This window comes from Garra rufa, chromosome 15 (genome assembly GCF_049309525.1).
Source record: "Garra rufa chromosome 15, GarRuf1.0, whole genome shotgun sequence".
In the NCBI taxonomy this organism is placed as follows: Eukaryota; Metazoa; Chordata; class Actinopteri; order Cypriniformes; family Cyprinidae; genus Garra; species Garra rufa.
In genome coordinates, this window is record NC_133375.1 from 23,755,676 (window position 1) to 23,779,830 (window position 24,155).

The following is a 24,155-nucleotide window of genomic DNA, read 5'->3' on the forward strand; positions in this document are numbered from 1 at the left end:
ATTCAGCTTTAATGTTGACAGTCAACTGTCGAATCAATTGCACACCTTTGTGCTTTTGTCACAGGAAAGGTGTCATCTGTTCTTGAAACAATTATGTAGTCAAGCAGGTTCCAGATGATCTTTTCCTGTTGGGATTATGCTGGAATTACCAGTTTCTCCGAAACTTGTTACGAAAAGACCATTTACCATTTTACTATTTTGAACTCTCTTAATGTGTCTAATTACAGGAAAACAGCACCCACCCAAAGGAAATGAACCACGGTGATTACTTGTAAATATTACAGAGGTGCTTATCAGCACTTTAGAATGAATTTAAAAAAAGAGTAATAACCTGTTCTTGGGGATAAATATTTTCACAGATAAGAGTAATCTAACATGGCAGATAATTTACTAACAATTTCAACACAAGAATAAGAAAATGACTGTTTATTTAAGTTAGAATGATTCTAAATACACAGCATACAAAGATAATAAAAAGCATACACACTTTATACATACTAAAATATATATTTAAATTTATAAATGGTAATTACAATACCATTTTAAAGTTTGGGGTCGTAACAAAGAAGTCTTTATGCTTGCCACAAGGCTGCATTTTTTGATGACAAACACAGTAAAAACTAATATGAAATATTCTCACATTTTTAAACATTTTTTTTCTCCCAAATTAATTCCAATCAGTTCATTCCTGTAATGGCAAAGCTGAATTTTCAGCATTAATCCAGTTTTTAGTGTCACATGATGCTTCAGAAATCATTCTAATATGCTGATTTGAGCACACACACACAAAAACATGTGAAAATGGACCACAAAACCAGTCATCAGGGTCATTTTTTTTTAACTGATGATATTAATACCTCATCTGAAAGTGGAATAAATAACCTTTTCATTGATGAATGTTTAGTTAGGCTCAGACAATATTTGGCTCGATATACAACTATTTGAAAATCTGGAATCTAAACACAAATTAAGTGTTGATATATACCGCAGGAAATTGACAAAATATATTCATGGAACATTATCTTTGTTTAATATCCTAATGATTTTAGCACAAAAGAAAAATCGATCATTTTGACCCATACAATGTATTGTTGACTATTGCTACAAATATACCCATGCTACTTACAACTGGTTTTGTGGGTTGTGAAGCTTTGTATTTTTATACATATTTTTTTAAAGATTCTCTGATGAATAGAAATGTCAAAACAACAGCTTTTATTTGACAAAAATCTTTTGTAACATTTTAAATGTCTTAACTGACACTTTTTGATCAATCAAATCAAACTACTGACCCCAAACTTTTGAACGGCAGTGCACATTGCAAAAATGGGAACTGATTCTGTTGTGAAAACTGGATTCACATTCATGTGTAATATTGGAACTCACAACCTGAAATAACCTGTTATTTAGATGTTTCACAACTAAGACACTGATTTACATTTTACTTGTCTACATGTCAGATCTATTTTTACACATTTCACATTCAAAACTGTCTCTGTTTATTATTGCAAAAAAGCTAATGATTCATTAAAACACCTCCTTAGCTTGTTCTTCCCCATGATGAAATGCACAATAAATAACAATCCAGCTCTGTGCTCCGGAGTGTTCTGTATAACGTTTGGTGTTTGGATTTACAAATGTGTTCCCTGCATAACCTGTAAAAACACAAAGTCAATCAATTGCTTAAGCATTCATGTTTGTCTCAAAATACTGTCTGGGCCACCAACACTCAACACGTCTGATAAAGATTAGAAAGCATTTGATATGTGTGTTTGTGAGATAAGGATGTACTCTACCTCCTCGCCGTTTCCTTGTTGGCAGTAAAGAACAGCATCATGTACCGATGAGAAAAGAATCGATTTGGTTACTTTCTCATTGAAGAAATCGCCCTTCTCCATACTCTCCACAACACCTCCTGAAAGAGAGAGACAACACAAATAGTGATGACAAACAAGCACATCTTGACTGGTATTTTAAAGTCAAAACTTATTGGTTTGTATTGGTCACTTACTCTGGCAGCCACTCAGGTACACCTGTACACCAGCCTCTCCGTAATCTTTATGGATCTAAAGTTAAACAAAAGGTTTTAACAAGATTAAAACATGTTATGTTTAATAAGTCACTAATGAGTACAGATTGTTTCTCACATTGCGTAGAGTCTTTACACCAACTGTATCCAGGAAGTTGACGGGGCTCAGGTCAAGAATGATTGCCCCTGGGAGCCTGGTATCATTGTCAGGGTCGGGTCCCACCTCCACAGCAACCACATCCTTTGCTTCTGACAACTTATGCACATCCCCATTTGCCTCTGGTTCTTCTCCACTTTCATCTGTGTCTGACAACTCTGGTTCCTGCTCCTGGTTAAAAGCAGAGACCACTGACTAAGTCAGAAAATGCAAACACTTACAGTACCAGTCAAAAGATTTTTAATGTATAAAAAAGTACTGCCAAAACAGTATAATTTTAAAATGTTTTTAGTGTTTAAAATAACTGTTTTCTTTTTGAATATATTTTAAAATGTAATTTATTCCTGTGATTTTTAAGAGGACTTTTTAGCACCATTACTACAGTCACATGATCCTTCAGAAATCCTTCTAATATTGTGATTTGCTGCTCAAAAACATAAATTATTATTTATTTATTTATTTTTTGGGGAAAGGAATTATAGGAATGAATACTTTCATGTTGCAAGAATGCTTTAAATTTATCAAACGTGATGATAAAGAGATTAATAATGTTACAATAGATTTCTATTTCAAATAAATGCTATTCTGAACTTTTTATTCATCAAAGAAACTTGAAAAAATTCTCCGCTGTTTTCAGCATAATAATAATAATAATAATAATAATAAATGTTTTTGAGCAGCAAATCAAAATATTAGAATGATTTCTGAAGGATCATGTGACTGTAGTAATGGTGCTAAAAAAGTCCTCTTAAAAATCACAGGAATAAATTACATTTTAAAATATATCCAAATAGATAACACTTATTTTAAATACTAAAAATATTTCTGAATTTTACTGTTTTGCTGTACTTTGGATCAAATAAATGCAGATTTGGTGCGCACCTTCTTTAAAAACATTAAAAATCCTACTGTTCAAAAACTTTTGACTGGTAGTGTATTTTCTCACTTATTTCCACGCATACACAAAATCTCTTCAAATGCAAACCTCAGCTCTTGCGGCTTCTTTAGCTCTTTTCTTGGCCTCTTTCTTTGCTTTCTTTGCAGCTTTCTTTTCTTTTCGGAGTCTCTTGGCTTCCAGTTTTTTCTTGTGCGAGAGAAGCTTAGCCACATCTACCCCAGTCTGCACACAAACACGAACATTTATTTTTATTGCATGAATGTCCTGACCTGTGCACGTGCTGTGTGTAACTTGTTTGGGATAATTGCGCAGTGAATGTTTATGTTAGAGCTATGTTTGGGATAATTGCCTGTTGTGAGAAATGTCTCGTAATTGCTCTTTACGAAAATATGTGTGTACCTTGTCATAGAGTGCATCAATGTACATTTCAGCGTTGGCAAAGTACAATGTTGCAGATGAACGGAAAATCATTACACCAGGGATCTCCTTCACCTGTCAGTGTGTAAAAAGTACATAGAAATTATACTTAAAGTAACAGAAAATAATAAAAATTAACATTTTTCATCAAATTTAATTAAATACTTTTTAAAATGATTGCATAAACTTTGTAAAACAATATTGGCAATCAGTTTTCTCAATGTTATGAAGCTACGAAAATACCTTTTGTGCACAAAAAAAATAAAATAATGACTTTATTCAACAATTTCTTCTCTTCCGTGTCAGTCTTTACAAGAGTACCAGGACACATGTGCCTTGTTTTTAAGCAGAGGAATGAACGTGCATCGAAAACAAACACGGAAGAGAAGAAATTGTTGAATAAAGCCGTTCTCGCAGCTTCATAACATTAGGGTTGAACCACTGATGTCACATGGACTATTTTAACTATGTCCTTACTAACATTTCGGTTTTCATCAAAAATATCTTAATTTGTGATCTCAAGATGATAGGTAAGGTCTTACAGATTTGGAACTACATGACGGTGAGTGATTAATGACAGAATTTTTATTTTTGGGTGAACTATCCATTTAAGGATACAGTTTCAATTGCACTACAACATACGACTACTTTTTGCCTGATCACCTGCACACATAACACATATTAGCTACTTTATAAATACTATTTATTACTAGGTCTCGCTTACAGAACTATAATGTTACGTATTCAGTAAATGAAACTTCAACACCCACTCATTCAAACGCATCACAGAACTATAAAGCAATAGTAACCAACACATGTAAAAACATGTAAAACACAGGTCATGTTCTTGGAAGGATACGTGACACTCATTAGATTCTCTGAGATAAGCTAGCATGAAAGGTGTTTCTGGAAGTATGCTGTAATTCAGGTTCTTAACCATGAGTTACAAGCTGTTTTAAAAGGACAGAGTGCAGCAGAAATTTAAAGACGGATTATGCCTTTCAATTCAACCCAGTCAAATTAGTATGACCTCTGATACACTACCAGTCAAAAGATTTTGAACAGTCAGATTTGAATTGTTTTTTAAAGAAGTCTCTTCTGCTCACCAAGCCTGCATTTATGTGAAGTACAGCAAAACTTCTAAATAATTTTACCATATATTTACCATTTTTCTATTTGAATATATTTTAAAATGTAATTTATTCATGTGATTTCAATGCTGAATGTCACACGATCCTTCAGAAATCATTCTAATATTCAGATTTGCTGCCCGAAAAACTTTTATTATTATTATTATTATTGTTAAAAACAGCTAAGTAGAATTTTTACAGTGTTTTTTTTTTTTTTTTTTGATGATGAATAGAAAGTTCAGAAGAACAAAATACGGCATTTATCTGGAATATAAATCTTTTGTAACAACATAAATGTTTGTATCATCACTCTTTCCCAAAAAAGTATACGGACTCCAAGATTTATAATGGTATAGTGCATAATGTTACAAAAGCTTTTTATTTCAGATAAATGCTGATCTTAAAAACTTTCTATTCTTCAAAGAAACCTAAAAAAAATTAACTCAGCTGTTTTAAATATTGATAATAATAATAATAAAAATAATAATAATAATAAATGTTTCTTGAGCAGCAAATCAGCATATTAGAATGATTTCTGAAGGATCATGTGATAATGAAAACTGGAGCACTGATGCTGAAAATTAGCTTTGATCACAGAAATAAATTACATTTTAAAATATATTCAAATAGATAGCCATGGAAGCCTGTTTTCAGTACTGAATAAAAAAAGGCAGTTTCTGGCACTGAGAAAAAAGTCAGTTATTATAACTTTAGTTCTCTCAACTGAGCATTTATATCCTGTAATTCTGACTTTTTAACTCACAATTGTGCTTTTATATCTCACAGTTCTGAGAGAAAAAAAAAAAAAAAATCAATATTCCGAGATGTAAACTTGAAATTGTTAGAAAAAAAGTCAGAATTGCAAGATAAAAAGTCGCAATTACCTTTTTCATTTTTTATTCAGTGGTGACAACGGACTTCCATAGAAAGCAGTTATATTAATGAGTAAAAATATTTGACAATATTATTGCTTTTGCCGTATTTTGGATGAAATAAATGCAGGCTTGGTGAGGTTTCTAAAAAAAAAAAAACTTTTGACTGGTAGTGTAACTAGACCATAAAAACTAAAGAATCAGCTGAACACAGTGAACATAGCTGCATAAATTGTTGGTGTGGGTGGTGGTGTTGTTATGGTCATAATCACCTGATTGTAGTCCTCTACTGGTTTATAGATATCAGTGCCAGGAACCTGGCCAAGAATAGAGTATTTTGGTCTGTTGCAGGGAGAAAAAATAGGTAGAGAAGAAGAAAGGAGTCAACACAAGGAGGGACAGATAGTGAATTCTTATGCAAACTGTTTATTTGATGCTGTCAAGAACAGGAATTTCAGCCACTAAGCCAATGGTGCATATGGCCAATCTAAGGGAGCTCAAAAGGAAATCCAATATGACGTTCAGATTTCAGCAGTGTAAAGTTAAACATGCAGACTGCTTGCAGAACCTGTATTATATTGTCACTGAAGTATGTAAACAGTGCACATGTATGTGGTTTAGTCAAGTGCCCAGGACTATGGGAAAATGGCACATGTACCACAGTTAAATGCGCATTTGTGAATTATTTAGCTTTGTGTGTGTGGTTTCTGTCACTCACAGTTGAGTTCTGAAGACGACAGTGAGGATGGAGAAGGCGATAGATGCAGCCAGTCCCAGATCAGGATTAAGCAATATTGTCAAGATGAAAGTCATCACCCACACCATCTAAACACACAAACAACAGAGACAATAAACTGTCAATTCCGATCTTTCCTTTTTACTTTCTTTTTGTGTCACTCTATTCATTCTCCTCATTCTCAGTCATATTTTGGCTATGTATAGGTCTATTTTTAATGTGTTGCATAAGCTTTGCTTTTTTATGAAACCCCCTCCTTCCTGTTGTCTCACCATATCCACTTTGTTGGTCCTCCAGAGAGAGCAGATGTCTCCAAACTGCTTCATCATGCCATGCAGGTTTACATAGATTATAGCAGCAAGCACAGCCTAAAGAAACCAGCACACACATATATAATATGTCTATATATATCTTTGTAAATTGACACATAGATTAAGTAATTATAAATATTACCGCCAGGCCCACACAAGGGCTGATTCAGGGTACTAACCTTTGGCAGCTCCTCAAAAAGTTCTCCAATCTTTAACAAGATCACCAGAATTACTAGAGCAGAAATCGCTCCAGCCACCTGAGAGAACAACAAAGATTTGAACTTTCACCCAAAAAACAGTAGTCTAAAGAATTCACCATCTATCTATTCAGAACTAGCTAGCGAAAGAATGGTGAAAATGAAGTTATGTCAGATATGCTTAAGTTCTCACCTGTGACTTCCCCCCTGTGCTGACCTGCACCATGCTGCGTGACATCGAACAGCTGATAGCAAAGCAGTTGAATAAGCCTCCAACGGAGTTAGATAGACCCAACGCTATAAGCTCCTGATCCAGAGAACAGACAGTAGGAGAAAAAGAGTTCAATGTTTTAGATTTAAGTGCAAAACAATATTGTTTAGATTAAAGACTTTCGGCAACTTAGCAAAGAACAAATAGCATCACTGTCACTAATGATCAATGTAATGTGTGCTTGTTAAATATGTATATAAATATTATATATAGATATGTATATCTTCTACAGGCATTTAGAGTCTCTTACCTGGTTACTGTCGACTTTGTAGGCATATTTGAGGGCGAAAATTCGACCCAGTGAGATGGCAATACCATAACCAACAACAGCCAGTGCAAAAGCATCACCGATCATTGAACCCAACAGTGAGACAGCTGGCGCCACAGGAGCCTGCAGACTACAATGTGAAAATAAGATGCAGATGAGTATTTGAGCTTGAAGATGTACTAAGATGCTGTGGTTGTGTTTTGTTGCTGTAACCATGACCATTAGGTCACACATACTATGTTAGTGCTGCACAATTGTATTTGTGCTTTATAGTTGTTTGTTGGACTCACCCTGATGGGATTTGTCCAACCACTTCAACACCATATTCAGACTTCAAATCCATCTGCCATGACACCACAGTAGCGATAACAATCTATACACACAAATAAGACAAAAGCTTTAAGAAGCAATATGTTACATTACCCTAAATAGAAAGTGCAAGCAAAACTTGTGGAAGCCCATTTGCGCCACTGAATAGAAGATTAAAAAAAGTAATTGTGACATTTTATCTTGCAATTCTGACTTTTTTTCCTCTAAATTTCGAGTGTACATCTTGCAATTCTGACTTTTTTTTCTTGCTATTGCATGATACTAACGTGTAATTCTGACCTTTTTTCTCATAATTGTGAGAAAGAAACTCACAATTTTGAGAAAAAAGTCATAAACTTGCAGCTGTGAGTTATAAAGTCCAGTTCTGAGGGAAAAAAAGACGGGATGTTTTCTCAGAATTGCAAGTTTGTATCTTAATATATAGAATTATATAGAACAAAATTCTCAATTCTGAGAAAAAAGTTTATATCTAGCAACTGTGACATTTTACTCAAAATTGTGAGTTTATACTGTGCAATTCTGGCTGTATCACTCGCAATTGCGAGTTTATATCTTGCAAATTTGATAAAAAGAGTCAGAATCTTGCAATTGCAAGAAAAAAATCAGAAAAAGTCATAATTGAGAGTTTACATCATGCAATTTTGAGAAAAAAAACTCACAATTGTGAGATATAAACAGGCAATTCTGACTTTATCAAAATTGTGAGTTTATATCTCACAATTCTGAGAAAAAAGTCAGAAATGTGAGATGTGAATTCGCAATTGCAAGAAAAAAAAAGAAAAAAGTCAGAACTGAGAATTTATATTATGCAATTTTGAGAAAAAAAATTTGCGAATTTTTTCTTAAAATTGTGAGTTTATATAAATTCTGAGAAAACAAGTCAGAAAAGTGAGATGTGAATTCGCAATGTGAGAAAAAAGTCAGAATGAGTTCTCACAATTCTGAAAAAGAGTCAGAATTGCGAGTTTGTATCACAATTCTGAGAAAAAAGTCAGAATTTAGATATGTCGCAACTGCTGAAAAAACAAGAAAAACGTCAGAATTTAGTTTATATCATGCAATTTTTAGATTTTTTTTTTAGAAATGTGAGATACAAACAGGCAATTCTGACTTTTTTTCTGAAGTTTATATCTGCAATTGCAATTTTGTATCACAATTCTGAGAAAAAAGTCAGAATTGTAAGAATTGAATGATCAATTGCAAGAAAAAACATCAGGAAAAAGTCAGAATTGAGTTTATATCATGCATTTTTTTTTTAAAAATGTAGAATTGGGAGATAAAAACAGGCAACTCTCACTTTTTTTCTTAAAATTGCGAGTTTATATCTTACAGTTATGAGAAAAAGGTCAGAATTGAAATTTTGTATCAGAATCATGAGGTGTGAATTCGCAAATACAAGAAAAAAGGTCAGAATTGAGAGATAAAAACGTTTCTCGCAACTCGACTTTATAACTCGCAATTGTGTCAGAACTGTGAGATAAAAAGACGCAATTACATTTTTAAATGTTTTTATTCAATGGTGGAAATGGGCTTCCATAAAAACTGCTAACATTTTGATAGAATCAATTTTTTTTTTATAGTAAGTAAATAAATAAAAAACAAATTATAAACTAGTCTATATATGTCCACAGTTAAGTAAGCGTGTTTGTGCATGTGTTTAACTGTATGAGGTAACTCACAGTGAACAGCTCAACAGGAATCGGAACAGGGATTTTGCGTGCTGCCAAGGCACTAAGTTCCTTTGCAATGATCAGACCTACGATGGTTACAATGCTAACCACCAAAGTACCAATATTAGTCTTTCCGAGCAATGCACAAATATGTATTATTGTCTGGAGAGAGAGAAAGAAAAATAAATAGAGAAAACAGTATTAAAATCATATGTAGCAATTGGCAAAGTCAAACCATAACCCCAACCACTAGGGAGCACTACACACAAATTACACATAGGTGTGATTATTTGTCCTTATCTGTGCTCTTTTGCATATCAGTTCAGAATAGCCCTTAATTAAGTGTTTGCGACTGTGTGTGTGTGTGTGTGTGTGTTCATACTCACATATATAAGAGACAAAGGTCCGCTGTATCGCTCTGGACTGATGCCAAAGGAATATTTGAGCTGGGAGACGATAACGTGAATGGCAGCCCCTGTCGTATAAGCTCTCACCAATGGCTCTGAGAGATACGTCACCACAAAACCAAACCGAACCAATCCAAGAAGCAACTACACACACAGACACCACACAAACACTTAGTCACAATACACAACTTCAAAGCCATGTACACTTCGAAATAATCCTACCTGGAAAATGCCAGATAAGAAAGTCACAGTGGCAGCAATCTTGACCCTCTCTGAATCACGGCTGACAATGTCTATGATGGTGCTGTTGGTGTCATTGCCTGGTAATATGAAGTCCGAGTCTGGTGCCAGACGCTCTGTCACGCCGCCAATCATAACGCTCATAACGGCATACGTACCTGTAGACAAAGATTAGAAAATATGACTATTTTTTCTACAGTATGTTTGTAGGGGCTAAAAGTCTAGGTGGGTTTAAATTAATAGTTCACTCAAAATACATTGCGTTTCCTTCTGAGGCATCAGTGAGCATTTAAACCTTCTGTAATAGAGTCCCTCAGTTGTCCTCAGTGTGAAAAGATGGGTCTCAAAATCATACAGTCATTGTTGGAAAGGTTTCAAATACACAAAAAAGCTGAAAAACTAAAGAACTTGTGGGACCTAAAGAATTTTTCTGAAGAACAGCAGGCAGTTTAACTGTTCTGGACAAACAAGGAACTCATGAACAACTATCACTAAACAAACAAACAAACAAAAACAGCTGTGGATCATTAAGGTAACAACATAGTATTAAGAATCAAGTGTATGTAAACTTTTGAATGGGTCATTTTTATAAATTCAACTATTATTTTCTCTTGTGGCCTATACGTAAATGTCTTTTATGTGAAATATCTTATTCAGGTCAGTACTAAATAAAAAATAACATGCATTTTGCATGATCCCTCTTATTTTGGTAAAATAATTAACATTTTGCAGATTCTGCAAGGTGTATGTAAACTTTTGACCTCAACTGTAGGTTTAGAATGAAATGAGGGTATGAGTTTTTGGTGAACTATGTTTTTAAGAACACTAGAAATAAAAAGGGGGGGGGGGGGGTGTACTTACCCACAGAGATGTGTCTGGAAGTTCCAAATATGAAGTAGATGAGAATGGGGTAGAAGGAAGAATACAGACCAAAAACAGGAGGGACCGCAGCCAGCAAAGCATATGCCATACCTACACAAACAAAACACATTGTAGGTTACATGTGCATGTTTTTTTGTGTTTTTGTTTAGGTCTGTCTTAAATAATGTGTGTGCTTTAGTAATACAGTGTTTGTGTTGGACCTTGTGGCAGGTGCATGATTCCCACACTGATTCCTGATATTAGATCTCCAATAGCGTTTTCTCGAAACGGGTATCGTGGCAGCCATGCAAAGAGAGGAACAAATGTAAAGAAACAGCTCTTAAACCTTGGGCCTGTACACCTGATGTACAAAGAAAAAGAGAAAATTATGAAACACAGAAGAACAAGATAATTGCCTTTCACATCATTAAGATGTTGTTGCATCCATTAAAGCACAAGATGCTATTTGGATCATTCTCATTTCATGCTAGACAACATGATCATTAGGTTTGAAGTTGAAATTCATGTTAAGTTAAAGATAATTGGAATATGTTTTACAAGAAAATTCTAATCCTATTATTGCCAGTTCTTTATAATTATTCGTAATGTTTACAAACCAAAAACAGGTGAAATTTGTTATTTCTACACATTTTTTTCAGCTATAGCTCATTTTGTTTTCATTAAAGCAAAATGAGGACAAAACAAATCATGAGATCAATTAAACGCTTCTCTTAAACTTAAAATCATCTCAAACAGTAAAAATATCAAATCAAATAAAGCCCATATTGACATACCTGACAGCATCTTTGAGTTTTTCTTTTGCTGAAATCTTGAAATCCGATTTCTGAGCAACTTTGTCGACACTGGGCTCATCCAGTACATCTCTCTGAATGTTATAAGGCACTCTTTTCCTGACATCTCTGTCATGCATCTCTTCTTCCATCCTGAATCCTTTCTCAACTTAAACGTGATCCTGAAACTTTATTAAATTTTTCACTGTTCAGATCAAGTCCAGTGCATAGATCGTCAAAAATCTGTCTTCACAATGAAAATTCAGTCCTTAATGTCCATGCAAACAGACCCAGAACAATTCTCAAGGATGTTCTCCGGTGATTTGAAGTGAGAGCTCCACAGGTCTGCTGCTCGTGCAGTGAAGCTCTGGACAGCGATGAATTTATTAGTGTCCCTGGCTTTGTGTTAATGTGTATCCTGCCCTTTCTGATACCCGGTCTGATCCATTTACACACTCACTGATAGAATTCGAATGTGTCCATATGGGGAGCAAAGTCCCAAAAAGAGAGAGAGAGAGAGAGAGAGAGAGAAGGGGGGGGTGTTCTTCAGAGTCAATGTTGGAAACTTTCACACTAGAAACCAATGCCACCTTATCTTGGTGTGATTAGATAGAAAACGTGTTCATCCTGCAAAAGCATGCGCTTTTTATGAGTCAATTGTCAAGAGTAGATCTTCGCCACAAGATCTTTGATGTGTTTGTTTTGATCCAGTAAATGTCATACACAGACCTGTATATTAAATTGTAATTATGCCATGTAATCATGACTGTTTGTATTTTTAACTAGATATACATTCATTAACTAACACTGTCCCTAAAGCTGAGGAAATGCTGACGAAACATTTCTTTGGCAAAATTTGGGAACTTTCTCCATTGGAGTACCATTTCATTAAACCAAAAATGCTATAAGTTTTGTGTTTCTGTAGAGTTAGGATTAGTCTGTCATTATGATCAGCTTTAGAACGGTATCTCCCCATGCATTGTGAGCTTATTAAATATTAATGTAGCCTCTCCCCAACATCTGCCCAAAGAACAAAGTCTCTTCTAATAACATTTATGGTCCAAATCACCAACATTTCAGCATTGCACATGTGAGAACTTCATGTATACTATATGAATTGTACTGAGTTGGTGCACTGTGAGTGTTATTAATTATTTTCCATAACATTTATATTTCTAAATTTGTTATTTGTACATATTGTATTTATTTTACTGTCTTATTATATATATTTTACTACATTTTATCCAAACCAAATTGGTCTGTAACATAAAATATATGTTAAGAGTGTTGCAGATTTGCACAGACCTGTATAATAATGTTTTAAAGACACTGTATATTTGAGCATTTATTAACTATTTCAAACAGTCATCTAATCTGAAATCGAATAATGATAAAAAAAACTGATTTAAAGGGATAGTTCACCCAAAAAGTGAAAATTCTGTCATTAATTACTCACCCTTATGTCATTCCAAACCAGTAAGACCTTTGCTCGCCTTTGAAACAAAAATTAAGATATTTTTTAAAGAAATCCAAGAGCTTTCTGACCCTGCATAGACAGCAAGGCAACTGACATGTTCAAGACCCAAAAAAGGTAGTAAGGACACTGAAAAAAAGTCCATGTGGTTCAACCTTAATTTTATGAAGCTATAAAAATACTTTTTGCATGCAAAAATGCACCTGACCAGAAGATTGTTGAATAAAGTCATTCATTTTGATTTCTTTGGACACAAAGTATTCTCGTATTCTTCTGAAAATTACAATTTAACCACTATTATTGGACTATTTTTATGATGTCCTTACTACCTTTCTGGGCCTTGAACATGTCAGTTGCATTACTGTCTATGCAGGGTCAGAATGCTCTCAGAATTCATCAAAAATATTTTAACTTATGTTCCAAAGATGAACGAAGATCTTGCGGGTTTGGAACGAGGGTTTGGATTTTATTTTTTGGGTGAGCTATCCCTCTAAAAGCAGAACAAATCAACAAACAAGTAAATTAAAAAGCAAAATACAGAGGTAAAATCGTAAACAAGTCATTCTGACCATGGTGCCAGTGTTTATTTTAACATTCGATAGCCGATAAACAAGCATCTGTTGCCACACATCACCTCAAATCCAGATGAATGTACAAAGTTGCTCCAAACCATTAAATCAATATTGGGAAGTTCTTGTATTCCTTTTCCATTCCTTCAAGAAGAGTCAAGTCTCAAGCTCAGTAGGGTCATGTATTTGCTGAGTTCATCGTTCAGGAAGTGAGGTCGCCAGAGGTCAAAGCTCTGTAACATCTGTGCCTGTGTTCTATAAATAGAAGCGTAATTGAACCAGAACCAGAACAGAAAAAGCTATTGAATAACAGAGAACTACAACAGCATACATACACAAAGAGCAAAAATAACAGATATAACATCACTTAACCACAAACCTGTAGTCTTTGGTAATGCAGGACTGCATGATGCACTGAAGGGAAAAAAGAAGAAAGAGACAGAAAATCTGGAACAAAGCCATGATTCTTCATTTGAGATAGTAAACCATCTAGAGACAAGCACACAAGAAACACAGTAAATATACAGTATGAACGCATAAAATGTAGGCTATTAAATACCAGTTCTTAAGGATGAACTACCCCTTTAAAATTCATCTTATGACACTATATTTGAGAATGTGTGAGACGCGTAACCTGGACATGCAGCACAGAAAAACAAGATCTGTGTGTTCTCAAATTCCTGCAGCACCTGTGACCCAGAGAAAGCGGTAAGACATGCATGTTTGCATTTAAACACTATCACGGTGACATGCAGAATCTAAACTGCCATTTGTTGGTTAGGAGTTAATGAGAGCCAGCAATAGATAACCCATTTCTGGACATCTCTGGTAAAATATCAACAGTTCTACGTGTGGGTATGTGTGTAAGTGTGTTCTGTGCCACTAACTGATTTGAATGAGCCCATGGCCACTGAGTCCATGAAGGTGACTCCACTGAGCTCCAGAATAACGCAGCGCTGTGCAATCTGAGCCCCCTGCTGGTCTGGAGGAACTACTTCGGGATTCTCATTAATGCCATTACTAACTGCCTGCATGTACAAAAAGAGCAATAAAATTTAACTCAGTGAATGGAAAACAGAGAGCTGTAATAGACGTCGTACCTGTTTGAGTGATGTGAAGGTCTGGTCTGCATTAGCGTAGTAAAGTGGATTACAACAGGAAAACACAGTCACTCCAGGGATCTGGCATGCCTGAACCAACCCAAAATTTAGGGATTTATATTTTATGTGTTGTGTATATTTTATGTATAATTCACATTATTAAATATATGAATAAATTCAGCTTTGCTATAACAGAAATAAATTACTTTTTAAATGTATGAAAATATAAAACTGATATTTCAAAATTTGATTTTAAAAAATGAAGCCTTGGTGAGAATAAGAGGATTTTTTTTAATAACATTAAAACAGTCATTAAAGGGATAGTTCACCCAAAAATGAAAATCCTTCCACTGATTACTTACCCTCATGTCGTTCCAAACACGTTAGACGTCAAGAAATTTAGATAAGATATAAGATAAGATCAAATTAGATTAAGATATATAGACACAGACAGGAATGTAATTACCATGTACAAGGGCCAGAAAGGTAGCAAGGACATTGTTAAAATTGTCAGCGTGACATCAGTGGTTAAACCGTAATTTAAAAAGCTAAGAAAATACTTTTTGTGTGCAAAGAAAATTATTCAACAATTTCTTCTCTTCCTTGTCAGTCGACATCCGTTTTCTTTTTTAGGTGTACTGTTTCTTTAATTATTTTAAACTTTTGACTGGTAGTATGTTGTTGGTAATTTATGGTCATTAGCTATTTTAGGTGGCTGCTCATCTGAAAAACAGCCGATATGGCTGGAAGATCATTTTGGTTAAGCTGAGAAAATGCTTCAGATGTTTTCAAACCACATTTCAAAACATAGCTTAGCCTGGTTTCTCTGGTCTCTAGCTAGATTGTGTGTAAATATTACCTTTGAGTATTTCTCCAGATCCTTGTAACAGTCTGTGCCAGCAATATGGCCAAGAAAGGCAGATCTGGGCCTGAAAATATTTGAAAGAGAAAGCTTAAGAGTTAGTTGAAATATCGAATGAAAAATAAAGAATATGCCCTAGGTAAATACGCAGATGACTTACTGCTGTGTCCTGAAGACGATGGTAAACAGAGAGAAAGCAATTGCAACGCCAAGCCCAAGGTCCAGATTAAACACCAGGGCACTGAGCAGTGTCACTACCCACACTACCTGCAGTCTCAGTGGAAACACAAACAGGAAACACCCTGGATGAGAGGCCTACCTGAAACTGTACATGGGTCGGTTATGTAAGGATGAATGGACTAGTTGCCCTTACCAGGTCTAAGCGGTCTGTATTCCAAAGTTTAGGCACATCTTTGACTTGTGCAAAAACCCCTTGGAGATTCACTAAAATAATAACTGCCAAAACTGTCTGAAACACAAATGCACTATATAAAACCACCTTATTATGCTATATCCATTATAATATATAATTTGTTATTAAAATTGGTATTGGGACCTTTGGTAACTGCTGAAAAAGGGGGCCGAACTTCAACAAGATCAGTAGAATGATCAGAGCAGACACCAGAGAAGAAACCTGAGAAAAGATAGAGGGGGGAGTAAAACTCATGGATGTTTTGAAAAATCAGCTTCTTTTATGTGTGACTTTCATTTTATCAGTTTGCTTATCACTTTTCTGATAAGAGTGATAAATAAGTTAATAATCTGTGCTTAACAATAGTCACACGTTCTTACAGCACAATTCTGTTTTAATTCAACGGAAATTTAGCTTTTTATTTTAAATAATTAACACAGTTTTATATATTGGCCATTCTACAGAATTGGTCCAAATTCAGAGTTGGAAACTTTTTTGGAAAATTTTTTTATGAATATGTATGCAAATTATATAATATCCAAGGTACACATTACAATTCTCATATTGTATTTTCAGAAAATTTTGGAATATTTATCCTCTCCCCAAATGTGTCATTACCGAAACACAGTAATATACATTATTGACCTATTAAAGGATAACTATTGCCAAAATGCAACCTGGGCTGTTTTTTTTACTGTAAATGAGACAAACTTATATCTAAAAGCATAATTACGACAAACGAGCCGTTTTTGAGATTGACTGTGATTTCGTTTTGTGGTCAATGGCCGGTGAATGGGAGTTCTAGGGGCATAACTTTGAGCGCATCAAAATCGATATTTTTACAACACTAAGAAGGCTCGACACACCATGAAACTTTGCTCGAAGTATCGCCTGGGTCTCTGCACATGAACTCCAGCATTGAGAACTTTGTGTACACAGAGTTTACTAAAAAGAAAGTTTTTGAACAACTCACTTCCACTGTTTGAGTTTCCGCTCGCGGCCGTCTTGCCAGTCAAGAAGTGTCGATCTCCGAATGCGAGGATGGATAGTTCCTAAAGCATATTTCCATATAAATGCACGGCTAATTCGTTGTTTTGTCGCAAGTGAAAAACAATATTAACCTTCTAGTTGTAAAAAGCCTCATATAAGCCTAATATTTCGTCCTATGGAGCCCATTCATTCGCATTCGGAGATCGACACTTCTTGACTGGCAAGACGACTGCGAGCGTGTAGTGACAGTAATTTTGGTAGTGACCACATCACATTACAGAATTTTATCTTGCAAACTAAAACAGTACTAAAACATACTAAAATACAAAAAATTAGCATAACTGTACTAAAATGTTGTTTATTTCCCCCAAATGAAGGATTATGTGTTCCCTTTTGTCACTACAGAAACAATCATAACGTTACAGTCGTGACTGTTTCGGTAGTGAAAATTGAATGGGATAACACCTAAAAACACAAAGGTGTCCCTACCGAAACGCCATCAAATGTTTCGGTAGTGACAATTTTACATACTTTTGAACCTAGCTCAAAGAGGTTAAACAGTGGTAAACATATAAAAACTAAATACTATGGAATAACTCTCTAAAAAGTGATTAACTGCAGAAATAAGGAGTTCAGTACTGACTTTCCTTAAAGTTACACATTTTTCAGACTTTTGAACACATTTACCTCAAAATGGTGGGGCCTATCAACTCAAACCTTGTAGTTATGAGAGACTGGAACATAGGAATATTTCCTGATCATAAATAGGGGTGTAGTTAAAATCAGTCTCAGCCAATGGACTAAAACATACACTTTTTCGGTATTGACATGAAAAATATGGGACACGTTTTTTTTTCTTCACAAAGTTACAGAATTTACCAAGAAAATATATAAAAAAAATTTTTTAATTTACTTTTTAAAAGGATCCAAAAAATACTTTTTAAAACAACAATGGACAAAAATTATTTCAATATCATTTTTAAAAGTTGAAATTTAGAAGTTAGGGTTCAGGACAGCCACGTTCCAATTGAAAGCTCCTACTGAATGATGATTTTATACATATTACGCTTACTGATATTTTAAATTTTATTGTGGGTTTCAATAGATAACAGAAGGATCTTAGTAAACATCTAAGATTTGAATACTTAAAAGCTTTTTAATATGTTTTTTGGTTGTGGGATAGCAGTTTGCATCAACTCTGCAGAATTGTCCATATGTAGGCTTTTTGAATGACAGTATACATGTACTTGAAATGTTAAATGTCTTCTTGTGGCCACTGCCTAAATAACAGTATAACTGTTTTCTGTAAAAACATACAATGAAATCCTCTCAGGTTGTGTGATTCACATGTAAACAGGGAGTGAACTGTAATGCATGTACCACATGTTGTGCATGTACATGAGGTTGTTTTATTAACCAGCAGGTGTTCACACCTGAGTCTGTCCGCCTGTACTCTCCTGCACCGTGCTGCGAGATATGGATCCGCTTACTGGAAAGCACTGAAACATCCCGCCGATGGAGTTACATAGACCCATTGCCAACAGCTCCTAGGAGGGAGGGACCATTTATGGCAAAGGGAATGCTGCAAAGTAGGCATTTATACTAGTCTTTTTTGGGAAGTTTTGGTAAATGGCTTGTTACCTGGTTGCTGTGAAAGGGGTACCCATGTTTATGAGCAAACATCATGCCCAGTGAAGCTTGGAAACCATAGCACACTACTGCCAACGCAAGAGCTGTCAATAACAGCTCCTGAGAGACAGAAAATGATGGAAGGGAGGGAGGTGAGAGACTTAGAGGTAAATAAAGGAAGAGAAATGGGACAAAAGAAGAGAGAGAATTAGTTTTAGCACCTAAATACTTCCTGCTAATTGGTTTTGTAAAGAAAATCCAACACTTTGCTGACCCGGTTGGTATGGGTCCAACAATCTGTATTCCATACTGACCAGACAGATCAAAATGCACTGACGACAGAGTGGCAACGATAATCTAGGAACGTGAAGAAAGAATTACTGTTGCACAGAAATGTTTTCAAAAACTGACATTTTGCAATAAATAAATAAAAAAATTCTTATTAATAAAAAAACAAAAAAACTAACACAACATTGTCAAACTTAAAACCTTTCACAAATTTTAGCTTTTTATAATATTTTAAAACTTGAAACCTGCCTGTATTAAATGCAATGTATTAAACACTAGACTGAGGCTGAAAACACAAATAAAATCAATTTTAAAAATGAAAAATGTGTTTTAAGTGTGTTTGTGCATGTGCGCACCAGTACCAGCTCCCATGGAATAGGAAATCGAGTACTCCAGCGTGAATTCACCATCTTTCCACCAACAAGTATAACCAGAGAGACAAGGGACAATACCACTGTCGCCAGTAACACTCTCTTGACTCCAGTCACAATGTTTGAAAACATCTGGTGGACACATATATGTACATTTAATATCTGGAATGAACACAATATTTAATAATAAATCACACAGTGCTCATTCTCACCAAGAACACAGCAAAGACTCCTCTGTGTCTGACAATGGAGATGCCCATCAGTAAAGGGAGCTGGTGAACTGTCACATGGACAGCAGCTGCTGTAGTGTATCCACGGACCATTGGCTGAGACAGCCACCGACATACCCCTCCACAACGCAGCACATACAGCAGAATCTATAGGGAGAGAGATTTATACACACACCAATACAGGATTAAGCTCATGTTTAAATTACCTGTATCAGTCCACACAGAATGGTCAGTTGAGCTGCAAAGGCAACTCTAGCACTTTCAGCCTCTGTTTCATTAATCTCCGCTCCGCTGCCTGCCGACACAACATCACCAGCCACCGTACCAACCATGATGGAAAGGACAGAAAAAGTACCTGTGGATTAGAGAGATCATTGGACAATCATACCTAAACATCCAATGGAACATAAAAGCAGTATGTAGCACGGGTATATTTGTTGCAATAGGCAAAAATACATTTTATGGATCAAAATTATTCTTCTTTTATGCCAAAAATCATTAGGATATTAAGTAAAGATCATGTTCCATGAAGATATTTTGTAAATATCCTACCCTAAACATATCAAAACCTATTTTTTTATTAGTAATATGTATTGTTAAGAACTTCATTTGAACAACTATAAAAGAGATTTTCTCAATATTTACATTTTTATTCAGCTTAATAATTATTCAGCTTTCAGATGGTGTATAAATCTCAATTTAAAAAAAAATGACCCTTATGACTGGTTTTGGGGTCCAGGGTCACAAATGAGAACAAAAGTTTTTTTTTTTTGTATATTATATATTTAGGGGCCAAGCACCGAAGGTGCGTAGGCACCTATTGTATCCATTCTGTTTCTTATTATTATTATTCTTCCGCCGCAAGTCTATGGCAGCCCATAGAACCGCTTGTGGGAAAGTTGTATAATTTTGCACACTGATAGAGGACAGTCCCATCATTAACCATAGCAAGTTTGGAGTCTCTAACTCAAACACTATAGCGCCACCACTTGTCCAAATTTTCACTTTGTTTTTGCTACTAACTTTTGAACCGTAAGCCGTAAAATCAAAATTCTTTTTTTCTCTGAATCCTTGGGTCATGCCGGTCGAATGAACACCAAAATTAAAACATTTAAGGTTTAGTTTTTTTTCTATAATTTATTGTTTGTAAAACCTACTTTTTCGAACTCGTCCTAGACGGTTTGTCTGATTTTCACCAAAATTGGCTCAGATCATCTTCAGACCATGCTGGCAAAAAGTTATGGAATTTAAGTTGATTGGACAAACCGTTCTCGAATAACACGCTAATTAATTCTACGAAAAGCGTGCAAAAATTAATGTGAGGCCATATCTCCGAACCATATCTTCCGACCAAACGTGGGGTGCTTTTCATTTCTTATTTTTGCATCCTCGTTTCCTTTCCTTGGTTCCTTTCTTCGCGTCTTAGCTCCACCCCCCTAGGATACGAGGGAAGGATTTAAGGAAAGGAAATGAGGACGGAGGAATCAAAGGAGGAACATTGGAATATTCTTGACCACTCAAGCGTCACTTCAATCAGCTGCGCTAAAGGATCTGCCCATATGTTTTTAAAGTTCGTTATTTAAGGCATTCATAATAATTATTAACAAAGCAAGATGCCCTGTTCAAATATATGACATTATTTACACTGCAAAGGTAAAATATAAATGTAAATTATTATGACATATCTGAAGGGGGAGGAGTGCGTCACGTTTAGTCGATAAAACACTTCCGCATAGGATACACCTCTGTATCCTCGCTCAAGAGTCCTCAGAAAGCCTCCTCACTCCTCGATCCTAGCCTCCTCTCAGTGCTATTAGAGAATTGAGATGTCCTACAAGATGGCTGAGCTCGATCGGTTTCCGGGTCATAGGATGGAGGACGGAGGAGCGAGGAAACGAGGAGGGATATTGAGAAGCACCCTTGGTGTGTGATATAATATGCATGACCTGAGGCCATCTGCAGTGTTTCGTCACAGTGCCACCTAGTGGTCAGGACATATGAAAAATGGCTATTTTTGCTTATAACTTCTCAGTGCTTTGAGAAGTTATCCGGTTAGATTCGGAGGAGCATGCCGAGTCGAACCATATCCAATTTTCCCATGTCAGCCATTTTTGGTGTCGGCCATTCTGAATTTAGCTTTAAAATGCTGTATCTTGAGAACGGATTAGCGTATCGTTTCGACATTAATTACAAAAATGTTCGGCACCATGCCCTGAATGTACATAAAAAAATTTGTACAAACAACAGTTTGTCTGATTTTTTTTATTTTTTATTATTATTTACAAAAATACATATAATGATGGACTGATTTACTTAAATATCAGCAAATGGGCTTGTCACAACACTTTATTTTTTGGGTAAACTATTCCTTTAATATTCTTTTCTTGCAAAGTGGTATTGTGTATGTGTGTAGCCAATGTATATGTACCTACAGAGAGAGTTTTTTTATGTGTACTTACCCACAGAGACGTGTCTAGATGTTCCAAACAAGAAGTAGATGAGAACAGGGTAGAAGGACGAATACAGTCCAAACACTGGAGGAACTGCAGCCAGCAAAGCATTAGCCATTCCTACAGAAAGCAAAAAGTCAGAAAATGAGTAATTTGTGTGTAGAAGAGTATGTGCAGTTCTGTACAATAGAATTAGTCATTACATCCACTTTTTCTGTCTGGTTTGAATCACAGCGCATTGTGAAGAAAATTATCGGCTGCCAGCTGATAATACAGACCTGTAGGTGTCTAAGATGACAAACAGGATGATGAAAATCATAACCGACCACCTGAGTGTCTACACTCTCAGAGAACCCTACAAATCTGATCGAATTTTGATCGATGTTGACACCTGCATCAACATAAATTCTTTATATTTTATAATAAAGTTGTCATATAGGAGTTTGTGTGCAAATTTTAAACCTTGTGGCAGATGCATGATTCCCACACTGATTCCTGATATGAGATCTCCAATAGCATTTTTCCTGAGTGAGTATTGTGGCAGCCATGACAAGAGAGGTGCAACAGACAGGAAGCAGCTCTTTAGCCTTGGACCTGAACACCTGAAGCACAAAAACAGAAAAATATGGGGGTCAATGTGTATTTTTAGCATGGACACTTGTTTTAATTTATTTTGTGATCACAATTATGCCTCTTAAATAGAGATGCACCGATTGCAATTTTCTTGGCCGATTCCGATTTTTCAGTAAGTGTGACCTGCCGATTCCGATTTTATTTTTTTTAAGAACTGTAATGAAAGCATAGGCCTATACAGAAATATTTTCTTTAATTAAATTTATTTTATAATTACAGCATCTTCTCATATAATGTTTTCAAGGCTCTGAGCCTTGAAAACATTAGAAATAAAATATATGTAACAAAGCAGGCATACAAAAATCTACTTCTCTTCAATGATTTTTATATGGATTTTTTTTTTTACATTAATTACAGGATCATCTCACAACAATAACTTTAATAACAAAAAGTGCACTGTGTCTTCAAACAGATAGAAATACCAATGCTCGTACTAAATGCTATTACTTGAGCATTAATGGCAAATTTTTCTTGATAAAGAGAAGCATTTCTGCCTTGTCACCAGTTAATCCAGCGGTAACGTTACTACACTTCATAACATTCATTCACATATTTGCGCTACGCCACCTCATACAGTGTCTTCACACACAGATGAAACTTACTAGAGAAGTGTAACATGAATGCACCTGTAAATAAATACAAATTAAATTCACGTCGCGCACGCTTTAATTACCTTCAAATGGAACATATATGCTCGCTTCGAACTATTAGTGTGGGAAGACGCTGTCTGCAGTGGCGCAGCGCAAATATGTGAATGAATGAAAGTGTAGTAAACGTCAACGGATTTCCCCTGCTCAGGGAGTAGGGAGCAATGAACACTGGGGAGGGCCCATGTCAATTGGAACACAGTTCATTCACGGAGCTTACTTCTAACGAGCAGGTTATTTGAATCAGGTGTGTTAACTAAACTGAGACATGCAAAATATGCAGAGCCAGGGGCACGATCTACCACATGTCGGGCCAAGATAAACAAGCGTGTGGTTCGTGGTTGTTCACTCACGTTGTATTTTGGCCTTATAAATGTTACAAACTGCGATCTTTGTGTCATCTTCACTCACACTAAAGGCATGCGACTGTGAGTGCGCGCGTGGCTGTGACGTAATTGCATGTGCCGCTGGCAACAAAGAAATCGGCTAGGAATCGGCAAGAGGAGAAATTGATCGGCCGGTCACCGATCCGGGCCGATCATGCGAAAAATCGGCCGATTCCGATCCCTAGCCGATCAATCGGTGCATCTCTACTCTTAAATAAGCTCCCACACTCACCAGCGCTCCTCCTTCAACTTTTCCCAAATTGTCTGATGCACCTTCGGCCTGTGCTCTCCCAGAGTTTCTAGCTGTGCTTCATTCAGACCATAAACAGCATTGGGATTGAAATTCTCACTCTCTGAACAACTTTGATTGTCCATCTGCAAAAAGGAGAAAAGGAGGTTAAAACAAGCACAATCCTAAAACAGTGTATGATTATGTTTTCCATGTGTGAGGCTGTTATGACTTGGCTCTGAACTCAGAGCAAACCTTCTATTATATTTCTCTCAAACAAACACAGTAGCTAAACAAATT

The 24,155-nt window shown here is 35.7% G+C and overlaps 2 protein-coding genes across 2 annotated transcripts; both read right to left on the bottom strand.

Moving 5' to 3' along the window:
- Positions 1–411: 411 nt before the first annotated feature.
- Positions 412–12,039, bottom strand: slc26a6.2 (solute carrier family 26 member 6, tandem duplicate 2). The gene is made up of 19 exons (XM_073818757.1): positions 11,589–12,039; positions 11,016–11,155; positions 10,795–10,905; positions 9,916–10,091; positions 9,673–9,837; positions 9,296–9,448; positions 7,577–7,659; positions 7,269–7,416; positions 6,941–7,054; positions 6,730–6,807; positions 6,512–6,607; positions 6,222–6,328; positions 5,776–5,845; positions 3,484–3,576; positions 3,172–3,306; positions 2,148–2,357; positions 2,012–2,066; positions 1,797–1,915; positions 412–1,655 (listed from the first exon to the last, which is right to left on the bottom strand). Exons 1-19 carry the CDS (start codon positions 11,735–11,737, stop codon positions 1,632–1,634), a joined length of 2,226 nt encoding a protein of 741 aa, XP_073674858.1. The 5' UTR covers positions 11,738–12,039; the 3' UTR covers positions 412–1,631.
- A 1,291-nt stretch (positions 12,040–13,330) lies between these two features.
- Positions 13,331–24,128, bottom strand: LOC141286684 (solute carrier family 26 member 6-like). Its single transcript, XM_073818758.1, has 18 exons — positions 23,859–24,128; positions 22,423–22,562; positions 21,970–22,080; positions 19,717–19,865; positions 19,493–19,657; positions 19,266–19,412; positions 18,896–18,978; positions 18,634–18,781; positions 18,426–18,539; positions 16,147–16,224; positions 15,964–16,059; positions 15,751–15,857; positions 15,588–15,657; positions 14,729–14,818; positions 14,516–14,656; positions 14,263–14,317; positions 14,008–14,117; positions 13,331–13,883 (listed from the first exon to the last, which is right to left on the bottom strand). The coding sequence occupies exons 1-18, from the start codon at positions 23,999–24,001 to the stop codon at positions 13,854–13,856; spliced, it is 1,977 nt and encodes a 658-aa protein (XP_073674859.1). The 5' UTR covers positions 24,002–24,128; the 3' UTR covers positions 13,331–13,853.
- Positions 24,129–24,155: the final 27 nt, after the last annotated feature.